Here is a 19,797-nt window from a genome sequence, read left to right on the forward strand (position 1 = left end):
CTGCAGGCCTGCACCTAAAATCTTTTACAGGGTCAGCTGACCTGAAGGCCCTCGCACATAATTTTTTACAGGGTCAGCTCATCAACAGGCCCTCACCTACAATCTTTTACAGGGTCAGCTCACCAGCAGGCCTGCACCTAAAATCCTTTACAGGGTCAGCTCACCAGTAGACTCGCACCTCAAATCTTTTACAGGGTTAGCTCACCAGCAGGCCCTCACATATAATTTTTTACAAGGTCAGCTCACGGCAGGCCTTCATCTACAATGTTTTACAGGGTCAGCTCATCTGCAGGCTCTCGTATATTATTTTTTAGAGGGTCAGCTCACCAGCAGGCCCTCACCTACAATGTTTTACAGGGTCAGCTCACCAGCAGGCCCTCGCATATAACTTTTTAGACGGTCAGTTCACCAGCAGGCCCTTGCATATAATGTTTTAGAGGGTCAGCTCACCAGCAGGCCCTCACATATAATGTTTTAGCGGGTCAGCTCACCAGCAGGCCCTTGCGTATAATGTTTTACAGGGTCAGCTCACCAGCAGGCGCTTACCTACAATGTTTTATAGGGTCAGATCACCAGCAGGTAGAGATGGCCTTGCGGTTCATCCGGCGGTCGGTTCGCGGGGAACTTTACTCATTCGCGGTTCGCCGAACATGTGAACATATGGCGATATTCGCCGGCGCCATATTATTTTACATTGTGAAGAACTTTGACCCATGACACATCCATCAGGTGGTACAGGACAGCCAATTGAGACATTTCAGCACATGGACATACCCCCTACCTCATACAAAGACATTACTAGGAAAGATTAAAGGACCTTAACATGTATAGCTTGGAAGAAATATGAGACAGAGGGGATATGATAGAAACTTTTAAATACATAAAGGGAATCAACAAGGTAAAAGAGGAGAGAATATTTAAAAGAAGAAAAACTGCTACAAGAGGACATAGTTTTAAATTAGAGGGGAAAAGGTTTAAAGGTAATATCAGGAAGTATTACTTTACTGAGAGAGTAGTGGATGCATGGAATAGCAGTTGAAGCATGCATGGTATAGGCATAAGGCCATCCTTCATATAAGATAGGGCCAGCGGCTATTCATAGTATTCAGTATATTGGGCAGACTAGATGGGCCAAATGGTTCTTATCTGCCGACACATTCTATGTTTCTATCTGGCTGTCATTTTTCATTCTGTCTTTTGTCAGTGTAGGGAGAGGTTGCTGTGTGGAGCAGGGACAGACTGTTAGAGTGTTAATAGTGACACAAATCGCTAGCTAATAGGTCCACAAAAGTCCTTTTAAGGATTGGTATAGGTGTGCTATTGATTGGTGTGCAGTATATAGGGGTGTAATACACTTATAATATACTTTCTAATATAGAAAGCATATTATAGTGGACTTGTATAGTGCAGCATTGTGACTGGTGATCGGTTCTGCAGCGATACTACAATTACAAAGAGTGACAAACGCAATTAGAAAAAAGTATTATAACTGGTGTGATAGACCAGTGGCCCCCAAAACCACATATTGAAGCGGGGTGTTATATAAGAATATACTTTTCAAATAGTGTATTTGGGTGCGGCAGAAATGTATCCACTTTCACTGCGTTACCTCTACTACACACAGTGAGAAAATTTTAAGGAAAACATTTTTATAATTGGTGTGATAGACCAGTGGCCCCCAAAACAACATATTTAAGCAGGGTGTTATCTAAGAATATACTACTCAAATTGTGTATTTGGGTGCTGCAGAAATGTATCCGATTTCACTGCGTTACCTCTGCTACACACAGTGAGAAAATGTAAAGGAAAACATTTTTATAACTGGTGTGATTATAGACCAGTGGCCCCCAAAATGACATATTGAAGCGGGGTGTTATCTAAAAATATACTTTTCCAATGATGTATTTGGCTACTGCAGAAATGTATCCACTTTCACTGTGTTACCTCTGCTACACACAGTGAGAAAATTTAAAGGATTTTTTTTTATAACTGTTGTGATTATAGACCAGTGACCCCCAAAACGACATATTGAAGCGGGGTGTTATCTAAAAATATACTTTTCAATTAGTGTATTTGGGTGCTGCAGAAATTTAGCCGCTTTCACTGCATTACCTCTGCTATACACAGTGAAAAAATTTCCTGGATTTTTTATTTTTTTTTATAATTGGTGTGATAGACCAGTGTCCCCCCAGTAACGACATATTGAAGCATGGTGTTATATACCTTTTTCCATATACACTGCGCTTTTCTAGAGACTTTTGTCACCGGGTCATTTAAAAAATGAAAGGCACAAGAAGAGGCAGGCCCTTCAGCAGGGGTAGTAGGGCAGGAGCACCAGGCCGGAGTCAAAGTGGGAAGTTGCAGAAGGTGCGTTCAATTACGTCAAAGGACGCACCAGACTTGGTTGAGTGGCTCACTCAGCCTTCTGCTTCTGTGCCCTCCTCATCCTCTCTATCTGCACCCTCTTCACTCTCTGCTGTGTGCACCCCCAAAGACACAACCACCAACACCACCACTACCATATACCCTCCACTTGAGTCACAGGAATTATTTTCCGATTCATCACAAGATATTTCCGATGTACAGCCATTCTTGGCATCAGATCAGGAAGAGGAGGTAGCAACAGCCACCACTCAGCAGTCTGACGACAGTACCCAGATCAGCTCAAGATGCTTGGTCCCCGCTGTTGCTGCCTACTCCGAGATCTCTAATGTTAGTGGTGGGGAAGGTGACGTCGATGATTACGTGTCTATGGATGTAACGTGGGTGCACACAAGAGAGGAAGAGGAGGGGAGTTCAGAGGGAGAGATGGACCAGCAGATAGGGAGAAGAAGCAGGCCGAACTTACATTGCACAGAAGGGACAAACCATGCTAATATATAAGGAGCGAGCCATCAACCATGTACGGTCACATCTTGCGCTCCCAGGATGCCGGCACATGGCTTAAATGTGTCAGCTGCTGACAATAGTGTTGCCATCTGCAGCCTTTGCAGTCAACGCATAAGTCGCGGTAAGCTTAAACACCCACCTAGGGACGACCGCCTTAAGAAGGCACCTGGCCTCACATCACCGAGCCCAGTGGGAGCAACGCCGTCAGAACCCACAAAGCCACAGTCCAGGCTCTCACTGTCCAGCCTCTTCTCCTTCTCCTCACAATTGTCCTCCACTCCACCTTCCATCATGCAGTCCTCACGTTTGTCAGGAAAAAGGCAGGCTTCCGTGGCCCAAATGTTCGAGCGTAAAAAAATTATGATGCCGGATAACCCTCTTGCCCAACGGTTGACCGCTGGCTTTTCGGAACTGATAGCCCGCCAACTACTGCCATATAAACTTGTGGACTCTAAGGCCTTTTCAAAAATTTGTGGCCATTGGAACACCACAATGGGAGGTCCCAGGAAGGAAATATTTCTCGCAGAAGGGCATGCCAGAGCTATATACAGCGGCAAGTGAATGTATCTCCGGCAACCAGTGCCAAGATACATCTGACCACAGACACGTGGTCTAGCAAACACGGACAGGGAAGGTATATAACTTACAATAACTATTTACTGCCCACTGGGTGAACCTTCTGACGGCCTGTCAAGCATGTAACCTGTGGCAACCGTGTAAATTTGGTTTTACCGCCACAGATTGCATGCAGGCCTGCCTCTTCTCCTCCTCCTACTACATCCTCCCTCTCCTCCTCGGCTGACTCCTCCTTTTCTGCTGCTGCCATCTATTCCGCTGCGCCGGCCAAGATCCCCAGAACCTATTCGACATGCCAGGTGAGACGTTGCTGTGCTGCGTCTGTTGTGCCTGGAAGCCAAGAGCCACACCGGTCCTGCAGTCCTTTCAGCTTTGCGTCCGCAGGCAGATCAGTAGCTAACACCGCTCAACTTGACAGTTGGTCTGCTGAGCGTGCTGAAACAGGGCAAAATGACACACGTGCCATGCATGGCACACGTCCTTGGTCGTGCAGCGATTCATTGTCAAATACCCCGGGGTAAAGGATGTCTTGCGGCAGGCTAGGAAAATCTCGGGCCATTTCAGAAGATCTTACACGGCCATGGCTCGCCTTGCTGACATTTGGCGGTGACACAACCTGCCTGTCAGACGTCTTATTTGTGACTGCCCGACGCGATGGAACTCAACCTTGTATATGCTCGATAGGTTGCTCCAGCAGAAACGTCCAGTTAATGACTACCTGACTACCTGTACGAACTCTGCGGCAGGACAGGTTCTGGGAGCATGTTTTTTTTTTCACCATGCCAGACTTCTGCGGCCATTTGGTGAGATCAGCAAACTGGTCAGTCGCAGCCAGGGCGCCATCAGTGACATCGTACCATTTGCCTTCTTTCTGCAGAATGCATTGCGTGGTGTCAAGCCGACATCAAGCCGTCGAGGAGCAGGAGCTGGAAGATGAGGAAGTCGCAATGCTGGATGAATTCCCAGGGAGGGCTACTTCATCTGAGACAAGTGAACAACAGGAGTCAGAGGAGGATGGTGCCGGGGAGAAGAAGGAGCAAGAAGAGCATGCTTTAAACCTTTCTGTGATCCCTGGTATTGTCCGTAGATGGGGGGAGGAGATTGAGGACACCATTATCCTGGATCATTAGCAGGAGCCAGGCCACTACACTGCTTCCAGTTTAGTGCAGATGGGGGCCTTCATGCTCCAGTGTTTTAAGAGGGACCCCCGTATAAAAAGCATAAAGGGCAAGGACCAGTACTAGGTGGCAACGTACTTAGACCCCCGATACAAACAAAAAATGGTGGAAATGTTACCACCATCACAGAGGGCTGTCAGAATACAGCACTTACAGGCCTTTCTTAGAGAAATGCTGCATTCTGCTTTTTTGGGCGCTGGCAGAGGAATTTCTACTCACAGAGAAACAGTTGTGGGTTCCAATCCAACAGCGCCTGCATTAAGAACGCGGTTTGAAGATGTGTTGGTCACTTCTGATATGAGAACATTCTTTCAGCTGACCCATCAACAGCTGTCCTCTGGATCCAGTCTCAGGGAATGCCTAGACTGGCAGGTGTCCGACTGCATCGGGTTAACGGCCGATTTGGACGCTCTGAGAAGTGATGAACCTCTGGACTACTGGGTGGGCAGGCTTGACCTCTGGCCAGAGCTTGCACAATTTACAATGGAACTGTTGGCTTGCCCCTCGTCAAGTGTCCTGTCCGAAAGGACATTCAGCACAGCAGGGGGGATCGTGACCGATAAGCGCAATGGCCTAGCTCATGACAGTGTTGACTGCCTCACATTTCTAAAAATGAATGAGGCATGGATCTTGGAGGAATTCCACATATGTGACCATTAGACCATGTTTGATTCAAATTCCTCATGACAGCCCATATCCGCCACCACCCATAACAATTTATGGTCCCTGTCTTTGGTAAATACAGCGGCATAAAAGGCCTTTTAGGTTCGTTGAATGCCTAATTTTTGGGGCCTGTAATGGCCGACACGTACTTCTGTATTCTGGCTGTGAATGCCTAATGTACCACCAGCCAAAGAATACAAATTTATTTGCTGTCAGGTGAATGCCTGTCCGCTACTTTTTGGGGCCTGTAATGGCCGACACATACTTCTGTTTCCTGTGAATGCCTAATGTACCAACAGCCACAGAATACAAATTTATTTGCTGTCAGGTGAACGCCTGTAGGCTCATTTTTGGGGCCTGTAATGGTCGACACTTACTTCTGTATCCTGTGAATGCCTAATTTTTCAGACTGGAATTTAAAATCAATGGGTCTGTAAACGTTCCTCTCAATAGTGGAACGGATGCGGACACATTTTATAGACGTGTGAATGGACCCCATATGTATTTTACATGTATTTACCGTCTGCTCTCAGTTCTGGCTGATTTAGGCTGAGCAATTACACTAAAACCGAGCAATATAAAAAAAAACTAAATACACATTATAACTGTACAAACGATTTATATAACGTATTCGATTTTTTTTTTTATTATGGCAACTTTTCCAAAAGCATGATCATCTCATGCACCCCCTTCATGGCCTGCCGTAGCCCCTCCTCCATGGCCTTTATGCGCTCCTGAATGGCCCGCATATCATTGTGCTATCCTTTTGCATTTTGAGCAATTTAGCCTTCAATGTCTTCATTCCCGTTTGAAAAAAAAAAGTGAACATTATTTGCAACTCTTATTAAACCTTTAACCCCTTAAGGACTCAGCCCTATTTCACCTTAAGGACTTGGCCATTTTTTGCAAATCTGACCAGTGTCACTTTAAGTGCTGATAACTTTAAAACGCTTAGACTTATCCAGGCCATTCTGAGATTTTTTTTTGTCACATATTGTACTTCATGACACTGGTAAAATTAAGTTAAAAAAATTCATTTTTATTTATAAAAAAAATACAAAATTTACAAAAAATTTGTAAAAAGTTGCACATTTCCAAGTTTTCCAATTTCTCTACTTCTATAATAAATAGTAATACCTACAAAAATAGTTATTACTTTACATTCCACTTATGTTTACTTCATGTTTGGATCAATTTGGGAATGATATTTTATTTTTGGGGGATGTTACAAGGCTTAGAAGTTTAGAAGAAAATCTTGAAATTTTTCAGAAATTTTCAAAAACCCACTTTTTAGGGACCAGTTCAGACCTGAAGTCACTTTGTGAGGCTAACATAATAGAAACCATCCAAAAATGACCCCATTCTAGAAACTACACCCCTCAAGGTATTCAAAACTGATTTTTTGGCAAATTTTCCATTTTAATACATTTTTTACAATAACAAAGCAAGGGTTAACAGCCAAACAAAATGCTATATTTATTGCCTCGATTCTGTAGTTTGCAGAAACACCCCATATGTGGCCGTGAACTACTGTACGGGCACACAGTAGGGCGTAGAGGGAAAGGTGCGCCGTGTGGTTTTTGGAAGGCAGATTTTGCTGGACTGGTTTATTTACACCATGTCCCATTTGAAGCCCCCCTGATGCACCCCTAGAGTACAAACTCAATAAAAGTGACCCCATCTAAGAAACTACACCACTCAAGGTATTCAAAACTGATTTTGCAAACTTTGTTAACATTTTAGGTGTTGCACAAGAGTTATTGGCAAATGGAGATGAAATTTGAGAATTAAAATTTTTGGGCAAATTTTCAATTTTTATCCATTTTTTACAGTAACAAAGCAAGAGTTAACAGCCAAACAAAATACTATTTTTATTGCCCCGATTCTGTAGTTTGCAGAAACACCCCACATGTGGCAACAAACTACTGTACGGGCACACAGTAGGGCGTAGAGGGAAAGGTGCGCTGTGTGGTTTTTGGAAGGCAGATTTTGCTGGACTGGTTTATTTACACCATGTCCCATTTGAAGCCTCCCTGATGCACCCCTAGAGTACAAACTCAATACCTTTAGGTGTTGCACAAGATTTAATGGAAAATATAGATACAATTTCAAAATTTCACTTATTTTGCAGATTTTCCATTTCACTATTTTTTTTTCCAGTTACAAAGCAAGGGTTAACAGCCAAACAAAACTCATTATTTATGGCCCTGATTCTGTAGTTTACAGAAACACACCCTATGTGGTCGTAAACTGCTGTACGGGGTGTAGAAGTAAAGGAATGCCATACGGTTTTTGGAAGGCAGATTTTGCTAGACTGTTTTTTTGGACACCATGTCCCATTTGAAGCCCCCCTGATGCACCCCTAGAGTAGAAACTCCAAAAAAGTGACCCCATTTTAGAAACTACGGGATAGGGTGGAAGTTTTGTTGGTACTAGTTTAGGGTACATATGATTTTTGGTTGCTCTATATTACACTTTTTGTGAGGCAAGGTAACAAGAAATAGCTTTTTTGGAACTTTTTTTTTGTTATTTACAACATTCATCTGACAGGTTAGATCATGTGGTATTTTTATAGAGCAGGTTTTCACAGATGCGGCGATACCTAATATGTATACAATTTTTTTATTTATGTAAGTTTTACACAATGATTTCATTTTTGAAACAGAAAAAAATCATGCTTTAGTGTCTCCATAGTCTGAGAGCCATAGTTTTTTCAGTTTTTGGGAGATTATCTTAGGTGAGGTCTCATTTTTTGTGGGATGAGATGACGGTTTGATTGGCACTATTTTGGGGTGCATATGACTTTTTGATCGCTTGCTATTACACTTTTTGTGACGTAAGATGACAAAAGATGGCTTTTTTTACACCATTTTTATTTAAATTTTTTTACAGTGTTCACCTGAGGGGTTAGGTCATGTGATATTTTTATAGAGCCGGTCGATACGGACGCGGCGATACCTAATATGTATACTTTTATTTATGTAAGTTTTACACAATGATTTCATTTTTGAAACAAAAAAAATCATGTTTTAGTGTTTCCACAGTCTAAGAGCCATAGTTTTTTTAGTTTTTGGGCGATTATCTGGGGTAGGGTATGATTTTTTCAGGATGAGATGACGGTTTGATTGGTATTATTTTGGCATACATGCGACTTTTTTATCACTTTTATTACCTATTTTGGGAAGTAAGGTGGGCAAAATTTCAATTTTCTCATAGTTTTTATTTTTTTATTTTTATGGCATTCACCGTTCGGGGAAAGTAACATGACCGTTTCATAGTTCAGGTCGTTACGGACGCGGCGATACCTACTATGTGTAGCGTATTATTTTATTTTTTTATTCAGTAATAAATGTTTTTTTATCTTTACTTTTTCACTTTTTTTTACTTTTTTTGACCTGACCCAGACCCACTTGGTTCTTGAAGATCCACTGGGTCTGATGTCTGTATAATACAGTATAGCACACTATATAGTGTATTGTACTGTATTTTACTTACACTTTGTCTGAACAGATCTATGCCTTTAGAACAGATCTGTTCAGCACCATGGACAGCAGGATGCCTGAGAAGGCGTCCTGTTGCCATGGGAACCTTCCCCGTCTGCCACAAATCAGCAGACGGGGAAGGGTAAGGAGGGGGGCTACCTCCCTCTGTCACCCCATCCTGTCTGGGGGCTGCAAAGGCACAGCAGCCCCCCCATGGGAGAGGGAGGGAGCTCCCTGACTGTTAACCCTTTCCATACAGCTGTCCGTACAGACCGCGATATGGAAAGTGTTAAACGGCTGACATCACAGCACAGATGTCAGCCGTTTATACCAAAGTGTCAGCAATGTGCTGACACTCTGGTATAACCACTTGACACCAATGAATATTCAGGAGGAGGCGGCCGCCTGCCGCACTGCCCACCTCCTGCACCGCCTGCAACCCCCCCCCTGCACCACCCGCCGGCATAAATTCATTCAGGGGTGCAGGGGGGTGAAAATCTTTATTTTGGGCATTTAAAATTTTCTGATCTCCGCAGTCAGGGACCGCGGTGATCAGAAACTGCAGAAAGCGTTGCAAACCGGCAGGTCTGAATTGACCTGCGGTTTGCTGCGATCGCCGATACGGGGGGTCATATGATCCTCCCCGGCGTTGTGACAGGATGCCCGCTGAATGATTTCAGCGAGCATCCTGTTCCGATTAACCCCCGCATTTAGACAGCTGGTTGGTACAGATGCAGCAAACTTAATATTTTTCCTTAGGTTTTAGTTATTTCTATTTTACAAAATAAAAGCATTGTTAAACCAAAAACAATTCATGTTTTACTGTCTCCATATTTTGGGAGCCATATTATTGTTTTTATTTGGCGATTGTCTAATGGTAGGGTCTCATTTTTAGCAGAATGAACTGACTGATTGTTACTATTTTGGGGGGCATATGCCTTTTTTGATAGTTTGGTGTTGCACTTTCAGTGATGTTAGGTTGAATAAATTAATATTTTCGTTTAATTGTTTATTTTTTTATTTTTAGTGTTCATCGGAGGGGTTAGATCATAGGATATTTTTATAGAGACGGTCGATATGTACACGGCGGTACAAAATATGTCTGTCTATTGTTTACCTTCTTTTTTTATAGGCTTTATACACATTGACGATTTAAATCTCAATACGTTAGTTAGTGATATTTATGATCATTATATAGTTTATTAGTGATATTTCAGTACAGTATCATTTAATTTTGTTTGTTAGTTAGTGATAGTTCTATTGAGTTTAATATTATTTATTTGTTAAATTAATGGTTTTAATGTAGATTAAAGTGTTATTGTCCAGTGTTCTTTTTTTTTGTATTACTATAGTGTATGTTGTCGCCTCATTGTTGGCCCTTTTTAATGTTTTAATGTTTATGTACATGTTATGGATACATAATAATATTGTTATGTGCACATATTTACCCTCTGGCGGGGGCTGGTGATCACCTCCTCTTCCTCCGAGTCCTAAGATGGGGTGGTGCTGGAGGGTACAGCACTTTCCACCTCCTTCACTTTTCCCACATCTGGTGGGGGTGGCTCAATAGGCTGGGAGGGTCCGGCCTCCTCTTCCTCCTCTACCTCCACAACCTCCACGGCCTCCGCCGATCGCCTTCTCCGAATGAAGGGAATAGGAACTTCTGTGATCACAGAATGTTCAGATTTTAGATAAACAACTCCAAAATCTTAAGAAAAATTGATATAAAGAAATTCCAATATGGAGGGATCTATATATAATTGCAGTGGCTGCCAGCTTTATGATGCATAACTCAATGAAAAATTAACAGTATGAAAAAAGACATCCCCTCCATAGTGTCTTGATGGAGCAATAGGGCGAGAGGAGACCCATGGGATGGGATTATCTCCTCAGTGTATCATAGGATGATCTACTTCACTACACCAGAGTCGGCTACTTCTTAATCCCATCACTAACACAATAGAACAAAGGGACAAATAAACCCCATTCATTGGGAGTCTCAGAGCAGAGTTAACCCTTATTGCGTTTATGAATTCACACCATGCAACTTTAATGTGGAATACGAAAGATGTGGCCTATAAACTCAACCAAAAATTAATGGTTTAGAGTTCCCTCTAAACCAAATAGGTCAGAGTGGGGGTCTCCATAGTCCTGGGTCCATAGCCTGTAGGAAGGAGGCTAGCCCTCAGGCTTCTACTGCAGACACATTGATGGTTCAGTCCATCACTTGTCTGGCACAAAGCCAACACATCACCCAAAGAACACCATCCCCACAATGAAACATGGTGGTGGCAGCATCATGCTGTGGGGATGATTTTCAGCAGCCGGGATTGGGAAACTGGTAAGAGGTGAGGGAAACATGGACAGGGATATTCTTGAGCTAAACCTGTACCATTCTGTGCGTGATTTGAGGGTAAGACGGAGGTTCACCTTCTAGCAGGACAATGACCACAAACACACTGCTACAGCAACACTTGAGTGGTTTAAGGGTAAACATATAAATGTGTTGGAATGGCCTAGTCAAAGCCCAGATCTCAAGCCAATAGAAAATCTGTGGTCAGACTTAAAGATTGCTGTTCACAAGCGCAAACCATGAAATTGGAACGAGCAGAATCAGTATTGCAAGGAGGAATGGGCAAAAACACCTGTGGTAAGATGTGGCAACTTCTCATAGAGGCTTATCCAAAGCGACTTGGAGCTGTGATTGTTGCAAAAGGTGGCTCTATAAAGTATTGACTTTAGGGGGGTGAATAGTTATGCACATTGACCTTTTCTGTTATTTTGTCCTATTAGTTGTATGCTTTACAATTAACTAATTTAAAAGAAGGTCTAAAATGTGGGCATGTTTTACAAATTTAATGAGGCAAATCCTCAATCAAATCTTAGTTAATTCCAGTGAGAGAGGCAACAAAAAAAAAGAACGAAGTAAAGGGGGGTGAATACTTTTGCTTAGCACTGTATACATTACAAAGTGTTGGCAAACCATACAAAAGTTATTTATATGTACCTAGGAATTTTTCATCCCGGATTCTTTTTATAAACCGGGGGTGTCTTCGCTTCATGTCTGACAATTTTTTTATAATGGCCAGACGGCAGTGTTTTCAACCCATTTGGCGCCACATTTCATAGGCCAACTACCGCACAATCCTCTGTTTCTCGGCATGGGACAGGGTGCGGTCGTATCCCAGACCCAACATCCGCTGCGAGTGAAAAATGAAAGCATATAATCCCAATTTTAAAAAATAATAAATAGTATTGAAATAATTTACTCAAGTAAACTGCAAAAAGTATTTAATGCTTTGAGGTGAAAATATTAGATTTAGGCCGCCTGCACATAGGCGTGTTTTTTCAAAACTAAGGACCATACAAACTTGTCCTGCCGTCCTGCAGAGTGGATAAGTGGACGGCATCATTGATTGCTATGACGACGTGCGCTTCAGGCCACCACCGCTGTACTGTGATACACTTGTATGATCTATACAAGTGTATTACAGTATAGTGATGGCGGCAAGAAGTGCACGGCGTCATAGCGAGTTAGTAACCAATGACGCCGTGCGCTCGTCCACTCTGCAGGACGGGTTTGTACAGTCCGTAGTTCTGAAAAAACACGACCATGTGCATGCGGCCTTACTGTTACGGTTAGAAGATGGGATTGTATTGTGACTGTATGTGGGTGGGGTCTGAGCTATCAGATACTGTCCAGCTAAGCAGAGATGTACCTGTCTAGTGAAGTGACTGTACAGTATGGGGTGTACATCTGGTTCGCCTGCCTGGAATGCATCCTGGGTAACACTAAATTAACCAGCAAATACTGGTGGTCTGACAAAGAAAGCTTCTCCTGACCAACAGGATACAAACTATAATCTATAGACTCTGTGTGTGTGTGCGGTATATAGTGTGTGTGTTCCTGTTATATCGTGTATGCGGAATATAGTGTGAGGCATGACAATGGATGTGCAATGTGCATGTAAAATCAATTTCTCTGCTGTCCATACAAATATGCTACTAACATAGTGGGTTTGATGTCACAGGAATACTTAGTGCGAAAATCAATAATATCTAGTGAGACCTTATAAAATGTGAAGTTTTGTGCACTGGCAATTTTTTATAACACTCTTTATGCAGCAGGCCCTCACCTACAATCTTTTACAGGGTCAGCTCACCAGCAGGCCTTCGCATATAATGTTTTACAGGGTCAGCTCACCAGCAGGCCCTCACCTGAAATCTTTTACTGGGTCAGCTCACCAGCAGGCCCTCGCATATATTTTTTTACAGGGTCAGCTCACGAGCAGGCCCTCGCATATTATTTTTTACAGGGTCAGCTTACCAGCATGCTCGCACCTCAAATCTTTTACAGGGTCAGCTCACCAGCAGGCCCTTGCATACTATTTTTTACAAGGTCAGCTCACCTACAATCTTTTACAGGGTCAGCTCATCTGCAGGCCCTCGTATATACACCGTCCTGTCCACTAGATAGTTTAACAATACTATTCCATCGGTTTATCATATCACAAAATATACTTAGAACTTTGATTTAACAAGAAAAATAAGAAAGATAACCATGTCCCCTTGTATAATCATATTCCTCTACAGTTTTTGTGTGCTCCATCAGTCCCAACCAGGTCTCTGATCTTGAGAGTCATCTGAAGCATCCTGGTTGAATGAAGGTCTTGGGGAGCTATGTCACACCTGTCCCATCCCTCGTCTCCCTCGTGCAGAAAGTTTGCCTCAGTGTGATGGGCTTGTTTGAGAGGGGGACAGGCCACTTTATATTTCCAGTGCCTCCATGGCTTCTTTTGGCGTGAGAAAGGTCTCCGTGCAGCCATCCAATCTGAACACCCTCAGTGTCGCTGGGTAGAGCAAGGCGAATTTGGTTTTCTTTTTAACTAGTGGGGAGTAAATATGGGAGAACACCCTCCTGCATCTTGCCACCTCCACCGAATAGTCGCTGAACAATAACAACCTATGTCCCCTCACTATCATAGGCTGTGAGCTGTACTTGTTTAGGATCGCTTCCTTTGCAGCATAAGTTAAGTATTTTACAATAGTGGATATCAGTATTGCCGTTCCCAACTCCTGGTCCGAGGCACTCGGAGGCCCAAGCCGGTGTGCTCTCTCCATTGTAAAAGTACCTTGAAGCCCCAGGGGTTGCATTATCTCCACTGCCCAGATCTGGGTCAGTTGGTTTGATGAAACCAATTCCGGCAAGCCCACTATTTTCAGATTGCTCCATCTGGAGCAATTCCCCATATCCTCCACTTTGTCTTTCAGGACCTTTCGTACTTGTGTTTAGGCCTTCTCCAGTTCCTCCTCCACCAAGTCTACTCTTTGCTCCAGTTCAGTTATCTGGATGGTGTATTGTGACACTTCCCTCTGCAATTGTTGAAGTGCTGAAGAGATGGTTGCCTTGAGGGTGGCTTTTATATCCGACAGGAGATTGTTAAGTCCTGATCTGGGAGTTGGCTGATCTCTTCTTCCTCTGCACCACTACTTGCTACATCCTCCTGGTGCTGTGGAGACTGTGAGGAGGATCTCGTAAGTCTGTATGTCCTTTCCGCATTGGCCGCCATCTTGCCCCGCGACTGTCTTTCCTTTCTTTGAGGGAGCGATAAATGTGGGGTCGGGGGAGCCACTCTTCCCAAAAAATGTATCCATATGGTGCCTCTCCATCACAGGGGGTGTTTGTAGATGGGGTATTCAGCCCCTATTCGCGGTAATTTTCCTGGAATGCAAGCCTTGGGGCACGGAGCTCCATCTCCCTCCTTCCTTACATGTGCACACTGGAACCGGAAGCCCCAGGTTTTTTCTTTACTACTTTTAAAAACATAATGGGGAGAAAACCCTGAGTGGGAGCTTGTGAGTCCTCCCTATTACAGCTTTTTGGCAGCAAGACAGTGGAATGGGCAGGATGCATATATAAAGTAGCGATCAGGAGTCAGTGTTGACAGTATCATTCATGGGGCACTGCAGTTACTAGTGCTTTGAAATGATCATGTGCAGCTTGAAAAATGCCCCAAAGGCAAATCTAAAGTTTTGATATCCACACTGCAGGTATCAAAACTTTAGATTTTGCCTTTGGAATTGAGTTTAGCTAAAGTAAGAAGTAAAATAATATAATAGGCTGAATGGGTGGACGTTTGTCTTTTTTGACCTTACAAACTAGAGTATGTTTCTATGTGTAAAATAGATAAATATACCAATTACTATATGAGTAGTATATCTACAGATATCACTACTGTACAGCAGTTCTACTTCCGGTTAGTGTTCAACACAGGAGAGGGTTTCATCTTTTGGCACATTACCAGTGCCAACACAGGGACTACTCTCTGACATTGAACACAAGTCATAAATGCAGCTGCTGGGACCCAGGACAAGGGTTATCATCTTGAGATTGGGGCACCTTTGTTAATCCAAGCTGAATAGTAAGTGGTGTATCCATCTATTTTAAACACATAAAAGCACATTGGGGGTCATTTATTAAGACTGGCATTGTAGACGCCGGTCTTAATAATCCTGTGCACCAGCCTCTACAGAAATTAAGCCCATCCACCGCTGGTCTAAATCTATGCTAGCTCCCTTGCTGGCTTATACAATTTTCTATGCTTAAAGCAGGTTGGCCCATCCTCTTTCCTGCCCATACCACGCCCCTTTTTTAAACCTGGCATGAGTCGGGAAAATATGCAGATTCTGGCAGAAATCACCTTTGCGACATTATCTACATCAGAAATATGCCAATATAGGTTAATTTCTGTTAGTAAATGACCACCATATTTTTTTAGCTGGACCACCCCTTTAACTCTAAATAGCAGGAATCTATATTTCTTTATTGCAGATAGACTATGGATTGATTAAACTCTTAATCAGGAATATGCCTAAGATTAAGAGTTTTCTAAATCCAAGCATTGTCTGCAATAAAGAGATAAAAATCGACAAGTGTGCTTACGCATTTCAAGTAGTAAGCTCTCTATCATAGCCTATGTCTATGTTTATAGTATAAGTATTATGACACAATCTGATTAATTCAGTATATCTACATCTTACTGATTTGCTATAAGATGTTTTCAGGCTTACAAATTGAGTGACAAAAATGTTTCGGGAGCTAGAAGCTCATAATTCCCTCATAATCAGGCAGGCTTTTGTTATTGGTTTGTTTAAATTGCTACATGGTATATGCAAATGTACAATTATTACAAATTACACACAAATAAAGAATGAATACTAATTTCACACAACTAGAGATATCTCCAGACTAAGGCTACTTTCACACCTGCGTTCGATCGGATCCGTTCTGAACGGATCCGCTCATATTAATGCAGATGGTGGCTCCGTTTAGAACGGATCCGTCTGCATTATAACTTAGAAAAATTTTCTAAGTGTGAAAGTAGCCTGAGCGGATCCGTTCAGACTTTACATCGAAAGTCAATGGGGGACGGATCCGCTTGAAGATTGAGCCATATGGTGTCATCTTTAAGCGGATCCGTCCCCATTGACTTACATTGTAAGTCGGAACGGAAAGGCTGAGCGCTGGCAGGCGGATGCATTCTCAGTGGATCCGCCTCCACTGAGAATGCATTAGGGCCAGATGGCTGCGTTCAGGGCCGCTCGCGAGCCCCTTCAAACGGAGCTCACGAGCAGACACCTGAACGCAGGTGTGAAAGGAGCCTTAGATGTAAAATTCTGCCCAGCACTAACCAGCAATATAGATAATTCACTATACTGGTAACTCGTACTATCATTGATAAACAATAAGTAGCCAAAAATTAATAAAACGTATAATATCTCGCATAAGGAATAATAGATAAAATAGCCAACCATTCAATCAAAATGTTTATACATTTTTATTATTATTATTTATTGTAATCATATAATTATGATAATTAAAAGGGCTGACCAAAGAGTCTACAGGGATCCTTGTTTTTACTTGATCAGGACTAAGGTGCAATATCAGGTGCAACCACTACCAAAAGTATGGTGATGTAACTAGTAATCAATGAAGAGGCCATGGCGCTGCTTTGGGACACGTTGCCACTTGCCAGTGTTTGGGTGCAGCAGTGCTAAGGGACCAGAAGAAGCCAGAACGGGTTCTCGGTACCGGAATGGAGCATTGAGGCGCTGGTGTTCTCTTGTAAGGTTATCAGAAGCTAGTAGTTTGTCTTTGCATCTCTGGATAATTCAATTCAATTTATAGTGATATTATATTATTGTAGCTGTTCAATCAATCAGATTCTACCTTGTTTTTGTGTGCTTGCATCCCAATTAGGAATTTGTAAGGCTGACCGTATCTGATATTATGGTGACATATGTGACTATTCTAGTTGGGGATTTCCTCCGTGCCTGCTTTGTAAGATTCATGAACTACTGTTGGTGCTGGGACTTGGAAGCTGGGTTTGTAAGTTATTTTATATCTTTCAATAATTATGTCTTTTTTGTTTATTAGTTTTTCATGCACCTGAAATTTGCTTCTAATGTGTTTATTGTACATTGCTTGAAGGGCATATGTCATCAGAAAATCTCCTATTGTTTAAATCACATTTTTATGTTTAACATATTTTTTTTTTATTTTTTGATATTGTTATTTTTCATTTTCCAAATAATAGAACATGTTCTATTTTTTTGCGGTGCGGACGAATTACACGCCCGTGCATTGGGCACCACAAATTGCAGCCGTGTGCATAAGGCCTTATAGAAGTCACTAAGGCCCCCTCCTGAGCATTGTGTCTATGGCCCATAAATATGTTCAGGAAATAGAATAAAAAAACTGTAATCAGAAATAAAAAATTGAAAAAAAGGATGTATGTTACTATCTGGTTTTAACTGGCAGGTAACATTTTCAGTTACACATTTCCTTTGAAGGAATTGTCCAAGTTATAAAAAAAAAGTCAGCCAATAAAATAACATATACTCACCAAAATAACTTCAAGTGTTGTCTAGGATTAAACAAAGATGGCTGGTTTCTACCAAAAACCACATCTGTCAATACGATGTGTCGGGTATAGCATCTTCATTAAAGTGAATACAGTTGAACTATAATACCATACAAAACCTGTAGAGAGAGAGGTGTGGTGCTGTTTTGGGAAGAAAGCAGACATCTAATTCTGGACAACTCCTTTAAAGGGAATGTTTTGCCAGGGACCTCCCTATCTAACGGTTTGCTTAGACACATAGCTGTGGTTTACCTGATTAAAATTATGTTTTCTTTTGTTGATCTGAGGCTCCTTTCCTGAGTTAGGATACTTTTTCTTAATATGCAGATTAGGCTTTTGGCACAATGAGGGCATGGTTAATGCTCTTACTGCACCCAAACTCCATTCATTTCTGGTGCCAGCCCTTCCTTGCTGTTTTGATTGACAAGGTAAGTTAGTGGTAAAGCATTAAGGGAGGGGCTGGCCACAGAAAGAGTGGAGCTTGGGTGCAACAAGAGAAATGGTCTCTGTAGTTGGGCAACTTTTGCTAGAAAAGCAAAGGTAAAGTGCGCACCATAGGGTAGTATATTGACAACTTAATTAGTGTGATTAGAGCAAACAAAATGAAGGCTCACCTTCTCAAGTTGTGCTAGAAATAGGCACAACTCACAACTCTACCGTGTGTTTGTGAGTAAGGCGTGTCCGGTTCGGTGGATGCTGCCGCTGTATCCAGAAGCTTCAGGAGATAGAGCCCAAGACTTCTCCAAATGGATATATGGTATATAGTCGGCTGGATCACAAATGGTGCAAGTAACCACCTGACCAGGCACTCATGTAGAGAATGAAAATTCTTCTTCCTTATTGCATATTCTTTTTGCCGTGTAAAAACGACGCGTTTCGGAGGTCTAGAACCCCCTTAGTCAGGTTAAAAGGCTTAATAAGGAAAGGAACATGATTTACTACCCTCTAAAGGAACAACTTTTAGCAAATAAAGCAGTGGAAAAAATGGCCCAAAGGTCATTGAAAGGGGTTTAGTCGGAAACCCTTCTGTCCTGTGTGGGGGGGCCTGGTTTGATCCTTGCTATAGGGCCCTTACTTCTCTATGTACGCCACTGATTACAACTCTTTTTATACATTTTAATTTGTACAACGCATTGTTTTTACACGGCAAAAAGAATATGAAATAAAGAAGAAGAATTTTAATTCTCTACATGAGTGCCTGGTGAGGTGTTTTTTTGCGCCATTTGTGATCCAGCCGACTATATACAAGAGAAATGGTGACTCCCTTATTGCACCAAAGGTCTAATCTGCATATTAAGAAAAAGTATCATAACTCAGGACTCGAGCCTCGGATCATCAAAAGCAAAACAGTGTTTTAATGAAGTGAACCACAGCTATGCGCCTATACAGATAATGAGACAAATAAATAGAACATGGAGTGCTGCTTAACCCTTTTTTTTTTTGTCTATACAGATAAAGAGGTCACTGGTGAAAGAGTCTCTTTTACCTTAGTTCAAGTTCACACTTTAGTTATTTGGTCAGTTATTTTCATCAGTTATTGTGAGCCAAAACCAGTAATGAAGCCTACTCAGGTGTAATGTAAAGATTTGCAATTATTCAGTGTTTTTGACCTGCTCGCATTTTTTGCTCACAATAACTGATCAAAATAACTGACCAAATAACTGAAGAGTGAACTCAGCCTAAGGCCTCTTTCACACGCGTCTGGATCCGTCCCGGCCATCGCACGTATGTTTCCCATGCATTGGGGACCGCGGCCCCCAATGCACAGAATTGAACTAATGCGTTCATGTGAGGCTTAAGATAGTAGAAATGATATTATCTATTACTGCTAAGCACTATTGAGGGTTTAATAAAATAAATAAAAAATCTGTTTATACAGTGTATAAGAGCTCCATACAATAGAAAAAGGATATAAAAATAACTTGTCCAGTGAATTAATGTCTAAATATATATGAAGAACGTGTGAGCATAAAGCTAATTTTTATCTTCTGGTAGTTCATACACAGTTGACAATCTGTGATTTATATTAAGTATCAGGGGTGCTTACAGATATCATAGGGCCCTATAACAAAACTAAAAGTCTTC

The 19,797-nt window shown here is 42.1% G+C and overlaps 1 protein-coding gene across 1 annotated transcript in view; it reads left to right on the forward strand.

Moving 5' to 3' along the window:
• Positions 1-19,797, forward strand: part of LOC122939379 (transmembrane channel-like protein 2) — a 245,038-nt gene that overhangs the window by 198,778 nt on the left and 26,463 nt on the right. The window contains exon 14 of the mRNA XM_044295446.1: positions 17,049-17,177. Coding sequence (XP_044151381.1) covers positions 17,049-17,177 — 129 coding nt within the window. The remainder of the gene's footprint in view (positions 1-17,048; positions 17,178-19,797) is intronic.

The sequence above is a fragment of the Bufo gargarizans genome, chromosome 5 (assembly GCF_014858855.1).
Source record: "Bufo gargarizans isolate SCDJY-AF-19 chromosome 5, ASM1485885v1, whole genome shotgun sequence".
In the NCBI taxonomy this organism is placed as follows: domain Eukaryota; kingdom Metazoa; phylum Chordata; class Amphibia; order Anura; family Bufonidae; genus Bufo; species Bufo gargarizans.